This window comes from Culex pipiens, chromosome 1 (assembly GCF_016801865.2).
Source record: "Culex pipiens pallens isolate TS chromosome 1, TS_CPP_V2, whole genome shotgun sequence".
Taxonomy (NCBI): domain Eukaryota; kingdom Metazoa; phylum Arthropoda; class Insecta; order Diptera; family Culicidae; genus Culex; species Culex pipiens.
Window position 1 is genome coordinate 43,874,167 of NC_068937.1, and position 19,333 is coordinate 43,893,499.

The window sequence follows — 19,333 nt, forward strand, 5'->3', positions numbered from 1 at the left end:
CTTTTTGAGCTTAATTATATATGACTATTCAATAAACTAAAAAAATCTTCACTAAATTTAAACATGACACAAAAATCTTCTAATTTTAAAAAAAAGTTTCCACTTGGTTTATTGATGGGCTCTATATATATTTTGAAACAAAATGTTAGGGCACGCGTATTCTGATTTACTGAACTGATTTTTTAATATTCGACTAATTAAGCTAAAAAGTTTTCGCTAATTTACTTCTGTTATAAAATTTTACATTTTATTGAATTTCATATCAAAGCAAATTTAACAATCTTGTCCAGCCAAAATGAGTTAAATAAATTGAATTTTCTGCGACATTTACTCCATTAAACATATTTTTTATGAGTTTCAGCTCACTAAAACTAAATTTAAAATCAATTGGCAAAAATAATATAATTTTTAACAAAATCGAAATGTTTATTCTTGAAGAGAAAAGCAAACAAAAAAGTAGTATTTTTTTACTTTCAAGGGAATCATTCACCCAAATATCGTTAAAATTAAACTGGACTCAGAAAAAAATATATGTTTTTAAAATGTAATTTCAAAGATAAAAAATTCACTAAATTTTATTTTGAATGAAATAAAGCTTGATTCTTTTAATTTCTTTCGAAACTATAACATTCAAAAAAAATTAATTAAAATTTTTAATAAAAAATCTGAACATTTCTTCAAATGGTTCATATCATCTTGACTTACATATTATATATTCAAGCTTTTTAATTGAAAACTAATAAAATTTAATTAAATAGTCTTTATCGATGATATATTTATTAAGTTGTTATTTAAAAAAATGATTTGAGAAATTGATAAATTTCACGAATTTCGCGTCGTCCACGAAATCGTTAAAAATTACTAACCCTATATTAGTAATTAAACCAGGGTATTCTCTCGCTTAATTCTACAGTAGTTCAGATGATTATGTTTTATTCCTATTTGAGTTTGATAAATTATTTTGAGAAAAATCGTTACATTTTCATACAAACATAAAATTTCACGGGATTTCGCGGAAAAAGCCAAATTTCGCGGATTTCACACTGTCCGCGAAATCGTGAAATTTTACTAACCCTGGGGATCAGCATTTAATTCCATCGAGCATAACATAAGGTTAGCATATCTCCTTCTTGGTATTCAATTAAAACTAGTTTAAAACATTTTCGACGGGAATTGAGTGAGTATTTTAATAGCGCAATTTATTTTAAACCAAAGGTCAGGAAGAATCAAACGTAATTTATGTTGTTTCAAAGAATTGAATCTATTTCATTTTTAGTTTAGTGTATTGTGATATATTGCTTGGATGGTCAAGTAAAACATTGTACTTTTTTGATATTTGAAAATTTCTCCACATTTAACAATTATAATATCAAAATAGTACAAAGTTTTAAAAGTAATACATGTAATTATCTCAAATATTTATGCAAAAGATAGTGAAAACTAACAAAAAATAATTTGGAAAAATTGTTATGTTTGTATATTATACGACCTTTTCAAAAACCACACATAAACAATATTGACAGCGCCTCTGGCGGTGACTTCAGGAAACTACATGCGTGTCAGATCCTTGATTTTAGCATACAACTATAAAAATCAGACCAAAGAAAAATATCTTTTTTAATTTTTATGCAAAGTTTCAAAAAATCAACTGTGGTTCAATGAATCAACTGTGGCCAAGTTTTACATTCTGTCAGGAAATGTTGCGAACATTATATTTTAAAATTGATTTAAAAATCAAATCGATTTTAGGCCGCAATACAACCACGTTTCTAAATACTTTGTAACATTATTGTGGGTTGATAAAATAAGCAGTTCCTTGATTAATTATGTTTTTTTTCCTGATCAGAACTGGCCAAGAAAATTCCAAATGGGCAGCAGCGGTAGCAGAGCAAGCCAGACAGGGTGAAGAAAATCGTTCCCTCTCCTTTGTTCTGCTGTTCGTAAAGCCATTTCTTGATTTCGTTTCTTGGGAGGTGCGTATTGGCCCACAAGCAGTAGTGTGTCCCAAAAAAAAGCGATGTTGCGGAAAACTTTTTGACACCGCTCAAAAGTGTCACCTTTTTCGTTATATTTTGATACTTTTTCCCCATTCTTTTGAACATTAGCAGTTCCTACAAAAGTTTGGCCTTTTGTCCATTCGTATTTATGTCATTAGACACTTTGTATTACATTCTTTGAGTATAATTTATATTTAACAGTCCTTGCCCTGATAAAAAGTCTGACTAACAGGATATCGTTGCCAAATAAAATTACAATTACAATTACAATTTTATTTTTGGAACATTATGTTAGTTCTCAGTAATTCCACTCAAACGTGCATTCTCTCATGGCACTTTTTGCTGAAACGTCACACTTTTCGACAGTTCCGTTTGAGAGTGCAAGGCGGGATCGTCCGCAACCCAGAACCCAGACAGCTGTCAGTCAGTCAATCGATTTGGTCGTCTCGCCGCGACTTTTTAATTATTTTGTTTTCCGAGCGCGATCAACAACCAAAAATTATAAAAATAGCAAACCCAATCACACAGCGGTGGCATTTTTTTTTTGCATCATTCTGATGCGGCGTTAAAAATAGTCTCGCGTGACGGCCAAAAATGCTCCATTGTTGGTGTTAGACTTCGAACAACAAAAACAAAAAAAAAGGGAATCGATCTTTTTTCGCTGGACGTTGGTGGGCGGTGCCCCTTTGGGAAGATCTTGCGGTGAGTCACACCGGAACAACGATGAAGATCAACGAGAAGAATCTGTGCATGTTTGCGACCACTCCGCCGGTGGATTTGGAAGGGTGGCTCAACAAACGGGGAGAGGTGAACAAAAGCTGGCAGCGGCGATGGTTCGTCCTCAAGGGGAACCTGCTGTTTTACTTCGAGCGAAAAGGGGACCGAGAACCGCTCGGGATGATCATCCTGGAGGGTTGCACCGTTGGTAAGTGGTTGAAAAGTGTGGAGTTTCATGATTTTAACGGACTTGCCTTTTTTTCAGAACTCGCCGAAGAGGGCGAACAGTACTGCTTTCAGATAATTTTCCACGGCGCCAACAATCGGACATACTACCTGAGCACCGAATCCCAGGGCAACATGGAGCAGTGGATGAAAGCCCTGACCTGTGCCGGGTACGACTACATGAAGCTGATGGTGGCCGAGTTGCAGCGCCAGCTGGACGAAATCGAGGACGGTGGCAAGTTGAGCGCGGACGACGCGTTGGAGAACTCACCGCTGCCGCCACCACCGAAGGCGCCACCCCGGCGGCAGAATCCAGGCTTCCAGCACAGGCCGGCGGTGCCACCGATCGAGTACGCAACGAATGCCGGTGAGTTCTCGGAGATAAAGATTTCTGCTGATCGCTTTTTTTGCTTCCGGTTTTTCGTTTAACTTTGCGTGCATGATGTTTTTCAAGCTTCTTTTCAAACCTTTTTGTTCGCATTGTCTCTCGTTTAACGCATTGGCTAGAGTGGTGCGTAGGATTGCAAAATGATTTCTCACTCGTCTTTTTACTAGGTCACTGATAATACCTACTAATTTTAACATAATTGGAAAGATTCGAACAAAATTAAAAGTTATAACCGTTTCATCATCTATTCTGACCTTTCAGAATTTTTACCAATCAGTTCATTCAATGCTGCCGCTACAACCGATTCAATCTTATGATTCTTTGAGAAATACGTTTGAACTAAATCTGAAATTTGACTTTAAAAAACCAATCAAAATTCTGAACAAGTATCTTAATATAAGTTTGTAGGCAAATCCCACACGCACAAATTACTCATTTTTTGTCAAAGCCAAACCTTCTCAGAAATAAGTAAATGGGACATCTGTCAGATTTGAGTCAATTTCATTCTGAATTCACCGAAAGTTAGCCCAAATCTGCGATTTGACCCATTTACACATTTCTGAATAGCTTGCCACGCAAAATCCAGATTAGACAGAACTGTGTAAAATTTCACACAAATCGCAGCCAGATTATGCGTAAAAGCCTTTAAAACAGAACTTTGTACAACCGTTGTCTGTCAAATCTGCGTAACTTTTGAACTAGCAATCTGGGTAAAATTTTACACCTAATATGGGTAAAACACAACACAAAATCTAGGTTAAAAATGCAATTAAAATTTATTTATTTTATTTTTATTTTTTTGACAATGCTAATGAGAAATAAACATGGTGAAATGATTTATTTCTGTATTTTTTAAAGCCTAACCAGGGATGGAATAATCGCAAAATATTCATTTTCGCTTGAGAACTCTCTTCACCCGCGAAAGAGAGAGGAGACGAAACACGCAAAAAAAATCCGAACTTCTCGAAGAAAATCAATCAGCTGGAGATTTTTGTGAATCTCCTTGTTAGCACAACCTAAGTGCATCTCCAGCGCTGGGGGCAAACATCGAAGCAAATCAAATTTGCACCCGACGTCAACCAGCAAATTTGCTCTCAGTTCTTCGGGATTTCACTTTGCTACCCGGTATTTAGCCTGGTTGCTACCGAATCAAATGGAATTATCACAGTTATGGATTTCGCTAGGTTTTTTACCACCCTTTTCCTAGATTTGAAGATTTGAAACAAACAATTTCTATGCTACCAAGTCAGTATCTGAAACATTCATAGTTGTAAGGAAAATCCAAATCTCTATACAAGCAGAAACCAAATTGTAACATGCTATCTCGAAAAAAAAAAATTGAATTGAATTGAAAATTGAATTGAAATGGAATTATGCATGGAAAAATCGAATCAAGCACGGAAAAAAAAATAAAATGTTTAATATTTTTTTTAATTTAAAAAAATTAAGAAATAAAAAAAAATGAAAAAATAAAAAATGCTGCAAAATTTAAAAAAAATACAAAATTTGAAACAAATGATTTGCCATGGCATGACAGCAACACTATTTTTCTATCGTTAGTACCACTGCGCGATTTTGACATTTCGGGTGTGCACCATTCGTTACGACATCTTCGCTTAAAAATCTGGATAGAAATAAATAAATTAAAAAAAAAACAAGCAGTAATATTTTTTTATAAAACCGAAAAAAAAACCAAATTTAAATTTAAAATAATTCTTCAACAAATTAAAACAGATAAAAAAATATTTTTTTTTTAATTTTTGATAATTCAAATTTTAAAACTTTGGAAATTTTGAAGCTCTGATTTTTGGAGATTTTTTAAATTTTTGTATTGTAGATTTTTTTATTTTTTTTTATTTCAGAACTTTCAAATTTTTGAGATTTTGAATTTCAGAATCTTTGAATTTTTAGAATTTTGGAATTTAGTTTTTTTTATTATTGAATTTGAATTTTTTAAACTGACGATTTCTTAAATTTTTGAGTTTCTGAAATTTTAGAAATATTTTTTTGTTTATGTTTGCTCGGCTTGCCGGTACTTCAAAAGCAGAAAATGAGGTATCTGAAAATGAGTACCCGATAGGTACAGACACATATTTTTCTTCTGCAGATGAACTTTATATCAATGGTACCTGTTTTGCTACGCGTGGTTTGAAACTCAAGGGCATATCTGGAACAAATTTGGTGGCAATCAAAACGGGTAGGAAAAATATACCCTTTTTAATCAAACACCTATCTTTGCCATATGGAGAGTTTGATGCTCGATTAAAACTCCAAAAATATTATTTAGGTTATACATTTACCGCCTCGAGTGAGCACGCGAATTTATGCCATTTACTGGCTGAAAAGATCAAATTTAATGCACTTTTGATCATAATTTCTATTTTGCGAGACCATTTCTCATCATTTTGTTGGCACACACATCCACACGCAAGATGAGAGCTTAACTGCTTAACGAAAGTCGCCATCAATATCTTTTCACTTGCACTAACGATTTTAATGCGCTTAAGATATGAAATTGCTTCAAACTACCGGCAACATGTTCTTTTGAACATTAGTTGGTCACTCACTTGAAAAATAATTCCGAAACATTTTAATAATTAGCAAGCGCCATCAAAAAAACAAACGCGCCAAGTCTTTTGACGTTTCAATTTTGACGACCCATTCCAATCGAAGGCTGAAGAAATCCGAGCGAGAAGCGAAGACAAATAAAGAACAAAGGGTGGCCACCAACACCGCCAGCAGCGCCTGTTGGAGTGAGCCAGTGATGCCAGGAAACTTTCTCTAAAAATGCTACTTTTCGTGAGTGTTCGCTTAAAATTTCATCAATTTTGACAGCACTAAGCAGACCCAAAAGAGCGCTGGAAGAAAAAAGAACTAAGGTGAAAATAGGAAAATGGGCGTGGCCCAATGCATTCTCGTCTGATTAGAATGCATTTGGGAAATATATTTTTCCAATGCTTGTAAAAGGAATAAAATAACTTTTAATAAAAGTGAAATTCAACAGAAATGTTCACAAAAAGTTGCTCTACTCGTTGGTGTACTTGGTTTTGGTATTTCAAAGAACACTTCCAGATTATCCAGCATCATTCAAACACGACCGCTTATTAGGCTTAAAATGGGTATATTTCCTCTATCTGTGCGAACTATCAACATTGTTAGATTAATAATTATTAATGGAAGAAGGTTTGTTTTAACTTGCCTATTTCATTTAAAAAAAAATGATAAACAAATTTAATCAATGAAGAATTTTCAGCTGAATCCGGACGGGTATATTCCGAAATCACAGAATTACACAAAATAAGGCAGTATCCGATGGATTCAAATTTAATTTGATCATTATATCATTCAAAGGCCCCACTTAACATTTGTTTTGCTGGGGAAAAGAATATAATATTGAGCAATCAACCAAAAACTGTGCCATTTGTATATGAATCTTTTCAAAAATGTCTGTAATTAAAACCAAGTTTAGTAACTTTAAAACTAAATTCCAAGCTTTCGGTCTGCAGTATTTGTTTTTAATTTCTACGAATCTCAATCCTTATATTATTAAGCCTAACTAAACCAACAATCTCGGTGTCTGTACAACTTTTTTTTTATTCTTAACCAAACCCCAAAAATTCGACCTTTTCAAAATCCGCGCCCACCCGCAAACAAAAAAATCCGAAACTCCAGAATTCGTCGCGAGCGACGCCTCAACGGTCCTCCCGTCGCCGAAAGTGATCCGGCGAGCGCCTCCCGCACCGATTGCCGCCATCCACCAGCATCCCCATCGCAGTGAAGCCGTCAACCTGGAGCTGCGATCACCGCCGGAACCGCCGGTGAGCTCCTCCACTGTCACCTCTCAGCTGAACGTGATGGACCTGCTGAATGTGGCCGGTGACCATCCGACGACGGACGAGTTTAGCTTCGAGCGGATGCACTCGCTGCTCGGGGCGCCCGTGCTGGTCCATCTGAGGGCACGCAAAACGGCCATGGAGAAGAGCGAACAGCCGCTTATTAGCTTTTAAAGTTTTGGTGTTTTGCCCCGGTTTGATCCCTCGATCCTCTCTGAAGAAACGCTTACTCAACAGGGGGTAGGACAGTGTTAAGCAAAATTGGGTAGCAGTGAGAAGTGAGTAACTTTGAGACGTTTGACGTTTCGGTCGGAAATTTTCGCTGTCCTCCCCCCTGATGTTTACATTACATTGGTTGTTATATAGTTAAGATTCGCGTTTATGTTGCTAACAGACTTGTTGGGATTCGTCATTATGTTTCATGTCTAACGTTGCAAGCTTCCATTTGTTTACAAAGCAAATCCAAACTTAACCTAAGCCATCACGATCATGATCCATTTGAGTCAATTAGCTGCATCCCTAATCAACAACATAGGTATTAAGGTTCCGTTTCATAAACTCTCGTGACGTCAACGGGTCGCACAAGTTTATTGTGATAGTAATGTTTCATATCTCCTTTATAAGAAAGCAAACTTGACTGCTCGCTGCGGTAAATAAGTGTCAAAAATTGTGTAAATGTCTTCAAACTTAAATTTACGTAATGATATAACAGTTGTTTGTTGATTCCTATAACAACATTATAACACAAGATATTACAACTTAACTGTTTTTTTTTATAACTTAGATTACTCGAGTAAGGTCAGTCAATTCAAAGTAGATAATGCAGAACTACCAACAGTGTCAAATAAATGTTCAAACAAACAGTCCTAAATCATTCCTATGCTAGGCATCATAAATGCCCTGTTGAAAAGTGATTGTCAAAATTATAAAGCCCACAACTGAAAATAGGAAATAGATATCATTCACATGTCCATAGTACTCGAATATAAGTAACAAATCTAAAAAAATATTCGTGACTAGTATATTGCACTTAAGTATTATTCCTCATTGAACTTCATTTGAAATTAATTCACATTCACATTTGCTAAACTAATTTTTCTGCAGTTTTAAATGCAAAATTTGCCGAAATATTTAAAATGCCTAACATAACCAAACTTTTCGGCACATTCAGCAAACGTCAAATCAGTGGTGGTGATATGCCAACATTAGGTGTTCGATGGAATTACATGCTGTTGACTTCGTCGAACCCTCAAATACTGAAGAATTTCACTCAGATTTAATCAAAACTGATTCACCATAATTTAAGTAAAATGCACTCACACATGACATTTTTCTCTCCTACTCATTTTTGGGTAGGTTCGAGTTTCATGAAATCTGAGTGTTTAATGATGGCATGTTGCATTTCCCTCATTTTTTTTTAATTTTTTTTCTGGAAATTGAGTCATTTTGGTAAACTCACAGAATCTTTTTCAAATCTCGTAGAACACAGGTTTTCAAATATTTTTCATAAAATAAGTAATTTTGATTGAGCGTGAAATGAAAAAGTTTTTTATAATTCATGTTTAAATTAAATAACATTCAATGTTTGGGAAATTTGCATATTGATTGCTGATTTTTGAATGAAGCTTGTCATTATAGAATGAAATTGAATCATAAATGTTTCGGGACTAAATTTAATTTATGAAATTATGAATAACGCATTCCTGATTCCTTTTTAAAGAAAGTTTAAGTTAAAATATTTCGATATTTAAATTGGCAGGTTGGAAAAACAGACGTTGTCTTAGGCAAGCAGTAACATAACCAAACTTTTCAGCACCCTCAGCAAACGTCAAATCAATACAAATTGCTGCCGGATGTTTTTCCGGATCTCTCCCGGAAAAGATCCGGCAGCAATTTTGTATAGTTTGACGTTTGCTGAGGGTGTTGAAAAAAGGTAGGTCCAAAATAAACAAAACACGCTAAAATGAACTTCATATAATTTGGATTCGTTTTTTTATATTTTCTAAACGATTTTCAAGCATGTTAATTAATATTGATAGGACTTTTTATATAAATAAATGAATATATTTATAGAATTTCGGCAAAAAATCAGTACATTACAAAAAAAAACAAATAAACAAATAACCGCATACGCTATACATAATCAATTTTGCTATAGTGCTCGTTACCGTTACGTTACATGTCACACTTGTGCTTGTGTATTTTTACGCTCGTTTTCCAAAAATCGATTCGCCCACCATTTTGCGCTCTCCATTTTTTCCCCCATTTATGTTCTATGTGATGTGTTTAACCGCTACTCGCAAAGCTCTAAATTTACGTGTTAACCAAGGTTTAAAAAAATTCGGCGCCTGGCACAAACCAAACGCAACATCCAGCTTTATTCCCAAATCGATCATTCACCAAATCCGTTCTTCTCCCTCACCTTCTGCTCACCGTACAATTCCGTATTCCGGCAGCAGCGAAGCGGCATCGCAAACGAAAGCCCCTAGAGTCCCACTTTTAAGTGGAGTGGTCGCCATGCTAAAGTTCTGTTGAAATTCTCAAAAAAAAAAGTTTGCCTCTTTTCTTTATTGAGCTGAAGAAAAATAGGTTATACGAATACACAGTGCCAAAAGGATCAAATTTTAGCTAGGTTTTAAGCGTTCGCGTTCGAACAAAATTAGGTTAGGTTATGTTCTGTACCGTTTCAAAACATTGTGTAAAAAGTTGTGAAGCTTCGCCATTTAAAAAATAATACATCTTTTAGATAAATAATAACTTATTAGTACAAACGAAGTGCCGTCGAGCTTTTAGTACAAGAAAAGTTGAGAAACTCCCTGCCCGCGTTAAATTAGCTCATCAACGGTGCAAAGTGCATCTTGTACACGGCGAAGCCGCCGTGTTGGTGCGGAACCGTTCCGGGCACATGTGAATCAGCAGCGAGCTCCTGAAAACATTTGAAAAAAAAATATTAAACTTGATCGAAACATACTTTAAACTTCTTGTTTTTGACTAAGAGCGCAAATGTTGACATTTACGCGTATTCGTTTCTCAAAAAGATCATAAACTAAGCAAAGTTTGGGTAGTCCAAATTGAGCGTGTAGGGTGTTGACAGTTAGACGAATCGACTCACAATCGAAGAAACTTTTGCGTGACAAATCGATGAAGTTTCCCCTCCCACTAACATTTACACACAAGACCCTCTGTAATTACTCTTAGCATTAAGAACAATGTAATTACAAAAGCTGACTCGGTCCTAACCAGGTCCCAGTACACCCTTACCAAAAATCATGATTTTTTGATTTCCAAATCCCACTTTTCATACGATTTTTTGAGTTCAGGTACTACAACCATAAAAATGGTTACATGGGTTGAACTGAAAAAATCGTATGAAAAGTGGGATTTGGAACTCAAAAAATCATGATTTTTGGTAAGGGTGTACCGAAAAGGACCTAATAAAAATAATTTTATGAAAAAAAAATCGATGAAGCTCGAGTTGAACATGTTCAACTGCAGGAAGCAAAATCAAATTAGGACTAAATTTTTATATAAGAGATGTCAAATTGCAAACGTAGTGAATGAGTGTGGCAAGATAGAAAAAGGAGCGCTTTCTGAAACTAAATGACAGATCATTAACCTAGAAAATGTCATCCCCGTTCAAACATTTTGCGGGATGTTTTCCGTAAAATCTTTCGCCCTAATGTTTGTACTGGTTTGACACATGAGTCATTCCACTTGAAGTGTGCAAGAAAAAATGCAAATTTGAAAATTACCATCTCCGATTCTGCTCAAATTTGGCAGAGCTGTAGACTATCAAAACATGCCAAAATCCCGAATTTCATCCAAATCGGCCCACCCCCTCCGTTTTTGTACCCTCTCAAAAAATCGACTTTTTGGCGATTTTTGAGCGAAACCCCAATCTTCAAACGACGATAACTCAGGAACCACACATCTTAGAGGGTCGGTCTTAGACTCAATTTTGAAGGAAATTGGACGTAGAATCCATTTCCGTGATCAAAATTTAGATTTAAATATATTTTCTAGACTACGTCTTACTCGAAGGTACTGAGGTGCCATTCCAAAAAACCCGGGCCGAAGGCCCTGGATGACTGCGTCATCCGTCAAACGCTCATATCCACTAGCGTGCACAGGGTGGGGCAACATGGGGCAACTGCCCTACCCTCCCTGAGAAATTTGTTTTTAATTTGGTCAGGGGGTTTCCATATATGGCGTAATTTTCAAAACGTTCATATTATTGCCCCACCTTCCTCAAAGAGCTGGGCACGCTAGTGCTTATATCTTCCTTCCCTCTAATCGAATCGACACGATTTATGTTCCATTCGATTCGAAAATTATTCAGCAATTTGCTATAAAATTTTCAGTGTTGGCAAAATAGTTTTACTATTGAAACAATTCAATGATTTAAAATGTTTTCAAAATTCAGAGATTTTGCAAGCAAAATGAGCGCTTCCCACTCACGGACGGGAATGTCAAGTACCTATTTTGAGGGGAAAATCACCCGAGCAACGCGACCGAGTGTCGGTCGCGAAAAAGGAGGGGAAGTAGCGAGCCGAAAACATATATAAAAAAGTGCGCCAGTTTTCAGACCAACATTCACGTATTAGACCTAGGACCGGCCAGACCAGCAGCAGCAGAGCAGAGAGACCAGAACACAAGCAGCAGCAGAAGAGGACCAGAGCAGCAGGAGAGAGTGGGACCAGAGCTACAACAGAAGCGCGCATGGCCTTCTCGTCGTCGACAGTTGCCTCTCGATGGCCGGACCGTTTGAATATTCTGAGGAAGGGGGTGCGGACTGCCCAACTCTCCGGAGTTGCCCTCACTCCCCGTCCCTCGTCCCACCCGGGACGAGTCTGCAACAACAAAGCGTCGCCTGCTGCCTTCTCGCCGGACAGATGCTTCTCGTAGGCCAAGCCGTGGTTGTCAAACAAGAGGAATGGCGTGAGGATTCCAAACTTTTCGGAATTGCCCTCACTCCCCGTCTCTCGTACCACCCGTCATGAGTCCGTGAAATGCTTTTCAGGAACAAATGTTGGTCTTCGGGGGTGACGGATTGCACAGCTTTCTGAGGCTGCTCTCGCCCCAACCCCTCTCGAAAAAAACGAAGTTGACTTTATAGCTGTCGGCCACCATTGCTAGTACCAACCACTAGTGTCTTCCTTTTATCTACAAGGACTTCGCCGCCCTGGGCTCCTAAGTGTATGAAAGTATGGCACGGAGCGACGGCGCCGAATACCCATATTTACACAAAGAATTTTAGAGCGCCCGCCGCGGGATTCGAACCAGCGAACTCTGGATTGTGAGTCCAGTGCGCGGTCCGATTGATCCACACGGGCGGGACGACCCCTCACCCCTCTCCCTCCCCCTCATTCTACTACCAAACATTCATTCGGTTCGCGAAAAAAACGTTTTTCGTTCTTGTCTTTCCTTCCTCCATTCGATCTTGTTGTTGGAATAAGGCTTTCTAGTCAAAGATTTACCAACACATTCAAAGTATGTTTACATGGCAGCTGCGGTTTTGTTCGCATTAGATTTGCCATCTCTTTCTAGTAAAAGTCAACTAAATCGGAATTCAATTCGAATCGTATACGAATTCCGTTTCAACAACCGGTACGTACACGGTCCGATTGAGTTTACTGGCCTAAGAGTGTGTAAGTTCTGTCTTGTTGGGGGGTCCATCTCCCATTCACGATCTTATTCCGTTAATGTATTTCAAGTATCTAGCTAATTCTTCAAAATTAAGATATGGAAAACTCTGTCCACATATCAAAACTTTACGTAGTCTACGCCATTCCGGTTATGTCTGTGACATAACTACCTTGACTTTTTATTTTTTAAATTTGACCTCACCATCGTATTCCCCGGCCAATTTTACATAAGAATCACTTATCGACAGAACGGAATATGTTTGTTATGTTTGTTGGTCCGATCGAGTCCAGTAAGAAACTGACCGTGCAATAACATTTAATCAAAATTGAGATCGTTCAAACAAACTCAAACATTGAGATCCACTTTGGGCCCCCTCGTTTAGCGTGCATAAAATTTAATAAGTTTGAACACACTGAAAATATGCCACACTTTTTATTCAAGTGCCCAAACACTTGAATGATTGAATAAAGTCACATCGTAGATCTAATTGGTTTGTGTTTCAACATCAATCCAAACAACTATCAAATGCAAGTGTTTAGGCGGTTGACTTTTTGGTATTTTTTAACTTGTTATTTTCATTCAGGTGGCTCGAGCTTTTCAAGTGTTTTGCTCATGAATTTGTCCCACCTTCTTGAACTATTCAAAGTGATGAGCAAAACAATTGAAAATGATCTTAAGTTCTACCCAAAACAGGCACTATTCAAAGTCAACGTGATTATCCACATGAATTTAATGTGTTTCACTGATTGATTTTTGCGCGACTTTCATCGAAGGCTAGAAGCGAGGCAAGAACCAATAGCACAAAAAACTCTCCCGTCTTCAACTGGCCGGCCGGCGCAGTGGTAGCGTGCACGACTAGCAAGCAAGAACCTGTAAATCGCTTGTACGTACTTTTATTTTTCAACACCATTCAAAATTCAAGTGTTTGGCTATTGACATTATTTCATGGCCAATCACCGAAATTTCAAGTGTTTTGCGATTGATATTTGAGTGCTCTGTACACGCAAAACGGACATTAGGTATAAATTCCTAATTTTTAGGTATAATCGAACCTGACTGCAATAAGGTATTTTATTACTAATCGGCTATTAGTAATAAAATTACTAATAGCGTTTTAGTACGAGAATTCCTATATTTTAGGTATAATTGTAGAACCAAAATACCTTAATTTTAGGTATTTTCTGGAAAAGTGAGGGAACCAAAATTACTAATATTTAGGTATAATCCAAGATGGCGGACCATTATTATTCCTAATTTTTAGGAATAAATACCTAAATTGGAGGTATTTTCAGAAAAAGTGAGGGATCCAAAATTACTAATATTTAGGTATAATCCAAGATGGCGGACCATGATTATTCCTAATTTTTAGGAATAAATACCTAAATTTGAGGTATTTTCAGAAAAAGTGAGGGATCCAAAATTACTTATATTTAGGTATAATCCAAGATGGCGGACCATGATTATTCCTAATTTTCAGGAATAAATACCTAAATTTGAGGTATTTTCAGAAAAAAGTGAGGGATCCAAAATTACTAATATTAAGGTATAATCCAAGATGGCGGACCATTATTATTCCTAATTTTTAGGAATAAATACCTAAATTGGAGGTATTTTCAGAAAAAGTGAGGGATCCAAAATTACTAATATTTAGGTATAATCCAAGATGGCGGACCATGATTATTCCTAATTTTTAGGAATAAATACCTAAATTTGAGGTATTTTCAGAAAAAGTGAGGGATCCAAAATTACTTATATTTAGGTATAATCCAAGATGGCGGACCATGATTATTCCTAATTTTTAGGAATAAATACCTAAATTTGAGGTATTTTCAGAAAAAAGTGAGGGATCCAAAATTACTAATATTTAGGTATAATCCAAAATGGCGGACCATGATTATTCCTAATTTTTAGGAATAAATACCTAAATTTGAGGTATTTTTAGAAAAAGTGAGGGATCCAAAATTACTAATATTTAGGTATAATCCAAGATGGCGGACCATGATTATTCCTTATTTCTAGGTATAAATACCTAAATTTGAGGTATTTTCTGGAAAAGTGAGGGATCCAAAATTACTGATATTTAGGTATAATCCAAGATGGCGGACCATGATTATTCCTAATTTTTAGGAATAAATACCTAAATTTGAGGTATTTTCTGGAAAAGTGAGGGATCGAAAATTACTTATACTTAAGAATAATCAAAGATCAAATTATGTATTATCCAAGAGATATGCAGGCAGAAGAAAACAATGGTTTATATGATATTAATATTTTTATTTACATCAAACACAACTATTTCATAAATGTTCTAACCTGAAAATAAATATTAAAATTTAAATTATGTTTTAATTTTTTAATGTTTCTATATTTTTAATATTAAATTAATCTATTTTTTATATTTTGGTTTTTTTATGTTTTAATTTTTAATAGTTAAATATTTAAGTATTTTAATGTTTAAATATTTAAATATTTTAATATTTTAATATCTTAATATTTCAATATTTTTATATTTTTATATTTTAATATTTTAATATTTTAATATTTTAATATTTTAATATTTTAATATTTTAATATTTTAATATTTTAATATTTTAATATTTTAATATTTTAATATTTAAATATTTTAATATTTTAATATTTTAATATTTTAATATTTTAATATTTTCATATTTTAATATTTTAATATTTTAATATTTTAATATTTTAATATTTTAATATTTTAATATTTTAATATTTTAATATTTTAATATTTTAATATTTTAATATTTTAATATTTTAATATTTTAATATTTTAATATTTTAATATTTTAATATTTTAATATTTTAATATTTTAATATTTTAATATTTTAATATTTTAATATTTTAATATTTTAATATTTTAATATTTTAATATTTTAATATTTTAATATTTTAATATTTTAATATTTTAATATTTTAATATTTTAATATTTTAATATTTAAATTAGGTATTTTCCAAGAGATATGCAGGCAGAAGAAAAAAAAAGTTTAAATGATATTAATATTTTTATTTACATAAAACACAACTTTTTCATAAATGTAAAAAAAAATCAAATTATTCGCTCTACAGCATTGCCTTGGCGTTCTCGATTGCGAGATTCCTACTCAAAACTAGGTGTCCGAAGGCTTGATTGTTGAGGCAATTGCAAACCTCTTTTTCACCTTAGCTTCCATCCACCCCGGGATTCGAACTGACGACCTTTGGATTGTTAGTCCAACTGCCTACAAGCGACTCCACCAAGACAGGACCCAGGGAGATGACTCCTACACCTGGACTGAGCTAACGACCTAACCTCTAGGTTAGACCGGGACCAACATTTACTTCCCTGTCCGACGAAAGGCGTGATCAGACAAATCTCGTCTCAAAATTTGCCACCGGGACCTTCTGGGATCAAACCCAGGCCGACTGGGTGAGAGGCAATCACGCTTACCACTACACCACCATTCATAAATGTACTTACCTGAAATAAATATATAATGATTTGAATATTTTAACATTATAATTTTGTATAATATTATATAATATGTTAGTTCTTTAATATTTTAATATTTGTTTATTTTAAATATCTTTTATTATTTTAATATTTTAATATTTTTACAACTTCAACATTTTAATCTTTAAATATTTTGAATTGTAGAATATAAGATTTTTTGGAGTTTTATAATGTTTGGAATTAAAGATTTTTAAAATTTTCTCTCTCTCTCCCCTCTCTTTCTATTTTCTCGCTCTTCCTGTTCCCTGCTATCTCTCTCTTCCCTTGCTCTCAATTCAACTTTTTCTCTTCCTCTCCTACCCTCTCTCCCATTTTTTCTCTCTCATATTTTCTCACCTCTCTCTTTCCCACTTTCTCTCTACCTCTCCTACTCTCTCTCCCTCTCCTACTAACTCTCTCCCTCTCCTACTATCTTTTCCTCTCCTACTATCTCTCCCTCTCCTACTCTCTCTCCATCTCCTACTCTCTCTCCAACTTAATCTCTTATCTCTCTCTTTCTTCATCTTTGCCCCTCTCACTCCCACATTCTCTCTCTCTCTTCCTCTACCCTCACCCTATCTCTCTCCCACATTTTCTTTCCCTCTTCCCCTCCAGCCTTCTCTCACAAACTCCCCCTTTCTCTCCCTTTCCCACTTTCTCTCTCCCTTTCCCATTTTCGCTCTCTTTCACTCCCTCTTCTCTCCCACTTTTTCTCTCCCTCTCCTCTTCTCTCTCCCACTTTCTCTTTCTTTCTCTCTTTCTCTTCCTCTACCCCCACCCTCTCACTTTCAGTCTCTCTCTCTCTCTCTCACACACACACACACACACACACACACACAAACACTTTCACAAACGCACTTTCACCAACGCATACATACACACACCCGCAACGTCCAACCAAATCACAAAAAGATAAAAATTGGTTCGTCAAACTAAAACTCGATACAATTTTTCATTCACACAATCGCCACGCAAATATCCGTCCCGAGATCCGTCCTCCAGAGCACGAGAGGGAAGAGGCGGCTTTTTTAATTTCGCCGGGAGTTGAAGGTTCCGTCCTCCTCCTCCTCCTCCTCCTCTTCCACAAGCACGCGAGCCACACTTCCTCTAACAAGGATGCTCCGGGTTCCGTTCTCCGTGCAGAACCGGAGAACCACTTTTCTTCCTGCACAAAACTTACCTTGCCAAAGTTCCTAAGTTTTCAGCAGCACTGCGGAACACCAACTCACAGCCACGAAACTATTTTGTTTTGACTTGTCAAAACGTGAATCGCAATTTTTGAACTAAAAAAATACTAAAATTTAGGAATTTTTAAGAAGTACTTCAGTGTTCTAAAAAAATCCTAAATTTTAGGAAGAAAAAAATACTAATTTTTAGGTATAATTTGACAAGCTAGAACATAAGTTCAAAAAATACTAAAAAATAGGAATTTATACCTAATGTCCGTTTTGCGTGTACAGCAGGGTTAGATCATGTGTAGAACACTCCGTTGAGCTGTGTAAGTTTTGCTCAGTGCAGGTTTGCACAAGCGTGTTTGTACAAGATTGTGTTTGTTGACGTTATTTCGCAAGTGACTTGAAAAATCGAATGAAAAACTAAAGAATTTGAAAATCAATCAAAACCCCAACGCAAAATGTCTGGCCAGTCTGCGCTCGGAGCGAAAACCCCGGTCACGGAACTGCAGGAAATTTGCGCCCGCCGGAAGGTTCCGCTTCCGATCTACGAGAGCGCGGGCGAGGACAACTCGACGCCGGCAAAGATTTTCAGCACCTCGGTCACGGCGCTTGGCCAGACTTGTGTGGGCCATGGCCGCTCGAAGAAAGATTCCAAACACGCTGCCGCACTGCACATGCTGAAACTGCTGGCCAGCCACGGCGAGAGTGGGATTGACCTGGACGACCCGCAGCTGGCCATTTCTTCGTCGGACAAAGTGATGGAGGTGCGCGATATCTGCGTTCAGCGTAATTTCGAGGTTCCAGAGTTTGAGTGCGTTCGAAGTTCCGGTCCGTCACATGCGCCGGAGTTTGAGTTCGAATGCCGCGTCGGCAATATCGTCCGACGGGGCGTGCACAACACCAAGAAGGGGGCCAAACAGGTGGCCTGCAACGAGATGCTGAAAACCTTGCAAGCGGTAGGGGTACCTTTGTAATAGAATGACCACCCTCTAATTGCTTCCCTCTTTCCCACAGATGCCGGTCGAGGAGAACATGATGCAGGTCCAATCGCTGGACCAGGCGGCAAAGATGGACACCGACGACAACGAGCACATTATCCGGAACTATCGCGAGTACAAAAACTCGGACATCAAGAAGAAGCTGGGCGTGAAGATCGCCGACCGGCACAACTATTTCGCCGAGCTGGAGGAAGCGAAAATTGACGCCGCCCGGAGCTTGGCCATGGACGAAACGATGGACGTGCAGGAAAAGTGTGCGCTCATTCCGCGGGCGCTCGGGCTCAAGTTCGACATGAAGCTGGGGGACAGCCAGCTCCAGGCGGAAAACGGCCAGAAGCTGTACTCGTTCGAGCTGATGAACAGCGAGTACGATTGTTTTATCTTTGGACTGGGCAACGAGTTTTACGAGAGCGTTTACCGATACTTTACCACGATGCTGAACTTCTCGTTCAAGCAGCGCTGAAAAATGCTGGTTCAAACTGTTTTATTTAGGTATTTTACTACTTGTGTTATGTTTCTTGCTAGCAGAAGAATTACACAATAACACTGTAAGCAAGGATATCAACTTATGTGACGATTCATTAATCGATGTGATTATCAAATGTATCCAAATATGATTTGAGCTAATTCGGAATTAAAATTTAAGCTACGAAAATGTAATTTGATTCAATTGTAATGAAAATTCAAACGATCAAAACATAGAAACGATTTCCGACTGCCCTACCCAGCACCAGTTTAATTTGAACGATTAAAACTAAGTTCATGGCCATCAAGCTGTCGGTCGGTCCGATTCTATACCGGAATAGGGGGATGGCGTCGCTATTTTTAGACCACATTTTCCACTTTTTCTCATCGAAACCGA

General features: G+C 36.6%; 2 protein-coding genes across 2 annotated transcripts in view; both read left to right on the plus strand.

Annotated features, from left to right (window-relative positions):
• Nucleotides 1–2,419: 2,419 nt before the first annotated feature.
• The window catches only part of LOC120428285 (uncharacterized), a 30,658-nt gene continuing 13,744 nt past the window's right edge, over nt 2,420–19,333 (plus strand). The window contains exons 1-2 of the mRNA XM_039593593.2: nt 2,420–2,922; nt 2,980–3,306. Coding sequence (XP_039449527.1) covers nt 2,721–2,922; nt 2,980–3,306 — 529 coding nt within the window. The 5' untranslated portion in view covers nt 2,420–2,720. The remainder of the gene's footprint in view (nt 2,923–2,979; nt 3,307–19,333) is intronic.
• LOC120429750 (interferon-inducible double-stranded RNA-dependent protein kinase activator A homolog) lies at nt 17,817–19,126 on the plus strand. Its single transcript, XM_039595118.2, has 2 exons — nt 17,817–18,429; nt 18,488–19,126. Exons 1-2 carry the CDS (start codon nt 17,932–17,934, stop codon nt 18,932–18,934), a joined length of 945 nt encoding a protein of 314 aa, XP_039451052.1. The 5' UTR covers nt 17,817–17,931; the 3' UTR covers nt 18,935–19,126.